The sequence below is a fragment of the Alosa alosa genome, chromosome 21 (genome assembly GCF_017589495.1).
Source record: "Alosa alosa isolate M-15738 ecotype Scorff River chromosome 21, AALO_Geno_1.1, whole genome shotgun sequence".
Taxonomy (NCBI): domain Eukaryota; kingdom Metazoa; phylum Chordata; class Actinopteri; order Clupeiformes; family Clupeidae; genus Alosa; species Alosa alosa.
Window position 1 is genome coordinate 17,050,268 of NC_063209.1, and position 6,279 is coordinate 17,056,546.

Here is a 6,279-nt window from a genome sequence, read left to right on the forward strand (position 1 = left end):
TCCTTGGCTTTGCTATGTCTGTTAACGTCAGATGTTTGTGGACAATACAATGACATTTCATCTCAAGACTATGTCAGCAGGCCCATTATTGTTGTTGGACGGAAGGTGCAGTGTTGTTGTGGTATGGGTGTATGTGTTCAAAACAACAAAACTGTATATCCCTTCCAAGATAGGTAATGGGTTATGTCAATATTTTATATAACTAATATGCAATTAATTTAAGTGCTAGTTTCCGTTTTTAGCAGCTCAAAAAAGGCAGGCGTTTCAAAAAGTGTTCTGCTTGTAAGACTTGGGTTTGTGAAGTAATTCCCTGGAACACGTAAGAGGAAAAAAAATAATAAACTGTCGATGCAATCACAGCTATGCTTAATTCTAATCACGGTCAGGTCTACTTAATATCCCAGAGGTTTTCTCCAACTTAAATCCAGAAATGATCGGCGAGTCATTGTTTCACCACTTGCTTGCATCTAATTTCAAATGTGAAATTGAGCTGCCTCTTTTCCTTCGTGCCTCTCCAGATTTTGTCTCCATTTACGCCCTGAACGGGGCCAAATACATGTTGTTCATGGTAGTGCAAACTATTAATAATTTATTGCATAAGAGCAGAACTAGAAGATTGCTTCCCTATTCCTATCAAACCATAAAGTGCCTATGCAAAATAGTACTTGTGTTCGTTCCAGGTATAATAAGTAAATTTCTACAATTCTGTCAGTTGAATTTGAACACGTCAATATATTGTTTACATCTCTCCAAGTAACATAAAGCTGGTGATTTTGTGTTGTCTTTTTAGTTTCTTGTCTACAAATGTAGCCTCGTGTATTTATAGTCTAAGTCATGTGTGTGTGTGTGTGTGTGTGTGTGTGTGTGTGTGTGTATGTTGGTGTGTGTGTGTGTGTGTGTGTGTGTGTGTGTATGTGTGTGTGTGTGTGTGTGTGTGCTTGCGTGCGTGCGTGCGTGTGTGTGTGCATGTGTGTGTGTGTGCGTGTGTGTGTGTGTGTGTGTGTGTGTGTGTTTTGGATGCTTTGCTGGGAGCTGTACGCGTGACGCGCAGGGGTGGCCGGCGCGCGCGAATGCATGTGTGCCGCTGTTTGGAAAGAAATATTTTTGTGCAATCCTCTCCATGACATCTATAAGAGAAAGGTTATTTGTCATTTTTGCATGTTATGGTCACACGTCTGTCTGTAGTGTCCTCGAGGTCGTACTGTTTTTTCGACTTATGTCTGTGCCGTTGCCTTTACTGGGGCTCTTGTCCAAGCCGCACAGAGATTCCGTCACTCCTTCCTCCATTTCCATGTACTCGGCCGCTTTGTCACCTAACGAGGAGCCAGACGCTGACCCTTTGAATTTCTTGAAGAAGTCCGGAAAATACGGGCAACCGGGCGGGGGTTCAGACACGACAGGTGTCTGATCCTCGTTATCTGTCTCTCTGTGGTAGAAGTAGTTGAAATTAGACACGATAACAGGAACGGGCAGGGCTATGGTTAAGACTCCTGCAATGGCACAGAGCGAGCCCACTATCTTGCCACCGACTGTTATGGGTTTCATGTCTCCGTAACCCACCGTTGTCATGGTAACAACCGCCCACCAAAAAGCGTCGGGGATGCTGGTGAACTGAGACGTGGGCTCGTCCGCCTCGGCGAAGTACACCGCACTGGAGAAGAGGATGACGCCAATGACGAGGAAGAAGATGAGCAAAGCCAGCTCTCGCATGCTCGCACGAAGCGTATGTCCGAGGATTTGTAGTCCCTTTGAGTGTCGTGAGAGTTTGAATATACGAAACACTCTCACCAGTCGAATTATTCGGAGGATAGCGAAACTCATGGCCTGTTGTCCATTGCCTTTACTGTGTTGCTGTGCCAGATCAGTCCCGAGCGTAATGAAATAAGGCAAAATGGAAACTATATCAATTGAGTTCATAATGTTTTGGAAGAACGCCGGTTTACTCGGACTGGCAAAGAAACGCACTATTATTTCAAAGGAAAACCAAATTATGCATACCGTCTCCACAATGAAAAACGGGTCGTTGAAAGGTGTAAATCCATTGTCAACATGTGACGAATTAGTACCTGGAGTAAGAAATTCCTTGTCGTCCCTGAACTCTGGCAATGTTTCTAAGCAGAAAATAACAATTGATATGACGATTACTAAAACGGACACAACCGCAATGCCTCTGGCTGGGCTGGAGCTCTCGGGATATTCAAACAAGAGCCAAATTTGACGTTTGAACTCGTCCTCTGGTAGCGGTTTCTCTTCCTCCTTCACAAAGCCCTCGTCTTCGCGAAACTTCAACATTGCCTCATCTCCTAGTTCATAGAACTTAACTTCCTCGGAAAAAATGTCAAATGGAACATTAGCGGGTCTCTTTAATCGCCCCCCTGATTGGTAATAGTACAGAATGGCATCGAAGCTTGGTCGGTTCCTGTCAAAAAAGTATTCGTTCCGAAGAGGGTCGAAATACCTGATTCTCTTTTCGGGATCCCCCAGGAGAGTGTCCGGGAACTGAGCGAGAGTCTTCATCTGGGTCTCAAACTTCAGACCCGATACGTTGATCACAACTCTCTCGCAGCAGCCATACTCACTGTAAACATTTTCATATCCTGACTGGGGACGCCTGTCAGTAAGAGAGATAGTCTCGTCATCATCCATGTTATAAATGAAGCTAAGTCTCTTGATTCCCCTGTCCTCCTCTTCCTCTTCGCCTTCCGCCTCCTCCTCCTCTATCATAATGTCCTCCTCCGATCCGAGAAGCGCCAACTCCGAGTGGCGCAAGTCTCCTCCGAGAGCCGCACGGTTTCGCCTCCACCGCGCGACGCCTCGCTTCTTTTTCCGTTCTCTGAGAAGTTGCTGTTGTGGCTCGTGGTGTTGCTGCTGCTGTTGAGGCTGTTGTGAGTATGGGGAGGTGGAGGAGGAGGAGGAGGGGCGCGAGGCGTTCCCGCCGCTACTGTTGTTGGCATTCGATGAGGAGGCGGCGCGAGACTGATGCTGTTGCTGCTGGTTGCACGAATGGCCCCCTCCTTCTTCACCCGCTCCCCCGGTTTCGGCAGCCGCCCGCGACTGTCGCTCTTTCTCTCGCTCCCGTTCCCTAGCGCGAGCCTGGGCATAGCCGTAAGGAAGGTGACTGTTGCACCCGCCACTGTCTGCACCCACCATCGCAAACTCCATTTTTCGTTTCTTCACTGGTGATTCACCTCTTACACTGTTTAAAAGATGCCCCCATAAAAGGGTATATTTGGACAGATAGTACTTGGGTTTTACTATCTAATAACTCTTTTTGAATTGTAGGGTGACACCTGTTTGGCTATATGGGCGCAGTTGATGAAGTCATTGAAGTTTCTCTTTCCTCGATAACTTAATAGTGTGTCTCCTTGCAAAATACATTTACGAGCCTCGTTTCACATTGTCACGAGATGTTGTAAGTATTTAAGTCATTTTAACGTTGAAGGAAACATCTCCAGGTAGTTGGCACGTAGAGTCCGCTCATGTAACGCTGTGACGACATGTTGCTGAGACTTTACAAGCTAAACTGTTCTTTTGGGCGCTCTGCTGGTCCCATGTTTTGGATGCAGCTGTGTTGAGGAGGCTTTAGACAGCCTCGTTTGGGTGATAACTGGTCAAAAATCCTACTTGTTGTTGTGGTTGAGGAAGGTTCAGCGAGTCACTTGGGTTGACTGGATACCCCTTTGTAAATCGCACCCAGTATGCAAGTCTGCAGGCATGACGGCTTTTTGCTTGTCCGCAGTCTCTCCTGAGTGTTTTTGGGGGGTGGGGGTGGAGGATGGATGGAGGTTGATGAAGAAACTGATGCTCCCAGTCTGCCCTCTTCCCCTCCGGCGAGTCTGGATCACAGAATGTCTGTGCCGTCTGCAACAGCTGCAAGAGAGAACAACAAATATGTTATAGACCACATGCGTTCAGGCCACATCGGATCAATTACGCGACTCAGTCAAAGCGCTCATATCCACACATATCGGGTACAACTTGACCGACACATTAGAAATGAAAATAACAACCATATGATCGACACCATCAAACAAAATATTATTATTATTATTATTATTATTATTATTATTATTGAAGTGGTACAACGTTATGATGCTGCGTAATCATAGCCTATGTTGAGAATAAATCCCTCCCGGCCATTCTCACACGCAATTTCTCAAACACCCATCCCTGTATGAAGCTAGCTTAAACAGAAAAAGGGCCAGGCACAATGTTTTCTCTGCCTCCACCTCCGACAAAATACGCTGTTGATAGGTGAGGACTCTAACTGCAGGTTTCTTTACAATTTCTGTCTTGCTCCGCAAACAACAACAAACAAAAATCCCACGTAGTAGCCACCCATGGCACATTTAACATCACCTGCCGTGTTCTGTTGCACTCTACATACAGCACTTTTCGTCTTACTCAATTCAACAGGATTTCTCATTACCTGAACATTCCCCCTCCCCAAAAAAAACCCAGGCACCGCTGCCTGCATCAATCTCGAACACTCACACGCACGGAAAAAAAACAGGTGTACTCACACTGGTTTGGCTTTGGCAGAAGGACAGCGGTCAGGAAACGTGATGATTTAAAGTTTGGGTATGACATGTGTATTAGCCTTGGGTTAGCCTAGAGACCAGCGCAGCTGTCTGCCGCGCTGTCTTGCTCGTGTGTCGTGCGCGTTGTTGTGGAGCAGCCTCGCGCCGTCGCGTCGGGCGTTCTCGCGCAGTGCCAGCAGACCTTGATCATCCCCCAGCGGCCGCAGCAGGTCACTGCGCGTGCTACCACCCTGCTGCAATCTCCAAAAACTTTCTCGATCACACACTCTCTGCGCCAGGCGGGTGGGAGAGAGATGGAAAGGGAGAGCGAAAGACGCGAATCTCCAGGCGACACGCGTAGAGCTGCACGCTGGTGGTGTTGTTTACATACTGCGATGCAACGCGCTGCTCAGCATCTCGCTTTCTCCCTCTCTCGCTTATGAACGCCACTGCCGCCTCCGCTGCGCTGCCTCCCCAGCCTGGTAATTGAAAGCATTTATCAGCTCTCCCCGAGGTTAGACGATCAGTTAGACATTTAAAGCGTAAGCGATATGAATAAGCCGCACGTCAAGCCCATGAAATTTAATGTGGCGCTATCAGGAGACGATGTAAAGGAACGGGCTGTTCCATGCACACTTGCAGTAAGTCAGATTTATAGCACCCTGCCATCATTTGCAGGGACACTGTTTCAATTTATTATTCATTCATTCCATGCTCTGCTTCCATAATCAGGAGGCATCTGGGAAACCATGTGCAGACATTACCGGGGCTGTCGCTACCTTGCCGACGGTATTGTCTGGATGACAGGGGCATCATGGCACGGGGTAATAACGCATTATCCTCATCATAACTGAATAATTGGAGAGAAGTAGGAAAAATATGAAATATTTTGTAAACTTTGAGCATCTCCAGTTGTTGAGCAGTAAAGTGGTCCCAATCACCACCTGGGGGGCCTCTAAGTCAGTTAGTGTGCTATGTTTATATCACACGTTTAGGATGGGCATTCACCCCGTAATACCTCACAGAGGTGTAAAACGCATTATTAATATCCATCAGTCACTGAATCTGGGAGCTACTACCCCACAGTAGAGTGAACACCTCCAAGTCTATAGGATGTCACATGTGTCCAAACCCACCATCACATGCAGTCCAACTCATGAGACAATGCAGACCAAGAGTTGTGGCTCGCAGGATACTATTGTCAACAACAACAACAACAACAACAACAACAAAGAACAGGAGCAAAAGGGTACGACAAGCAAAGTTTAGTTGAATTGCAGGCTACAGGACAGATTGCAATACACTATAGCTGACTCGAGGTGAAATAAATAACTTCTGTTCCCACATTTTCTTAACAAACAAGCCATACCTCCCAACAAAATTATGGATTGTTTTTGCAGTATACAAATGTTACATAACACACAACATCCCACAATAGCAAAAACAATATTCCAAACCTTAGATACAGTATAAAAAACCTCTGCTTCTGCTACCAGGCGGTTTTATCCCATCGCTTTGGATACTGTAATATCAGATGCGATGTTTATGAAAACATGTGGCCTAACCCTGAAGATCGCAGAGATTAGATACAGTAATGTTGTGCTTTTTTTAGTCCCTCCCCCTTTTTATCTGGACTTTTTGCTGTTGTATTTCTGTTCAGAATGCTCTTGTGTGTTTCATGGATATTTTGTTCACTGTATGCAATACTGTAAACTTTCTGTTCTATCATACTGTAAACAGTATTTCTACTGAACCTCCT

General features: G+C 46.1%; 1 protein-coding gene across 1 annotated transcript; it reads right to left on the reverse strand.

Moving 5' to 3' along the window:
- Positions 1 to 928: 928 nt before the first annotated feature.
- On the reverse strand, positions 929 to 4,657 carry kcna4 (potassium voltage-gated channel, shaker-related subfamily, member 4). Its single transcript, XM_048231035.1, has 2 exons — positions 4,524 to 4,657; positions 929 to 3,870 (listed from the first exon to the last, which is right to left on the reverse strand). The coding sequence occupies exon 2, from the start codon at positions 3,160 to 3,162 to the stop codon at positions 1,168 to 1,170; it is 1,995 nt and encodes a 664-aa protein (XP_048086992.1). The 5' UTR covers positions 3,163 to 3,870; positions 4,524 to 4,657; the 3' UTR covers positions 929 to 1,167.
- Between the last annotated feature and the right edge of the window lie 1,622 nt (positions 4,658 to 6,279).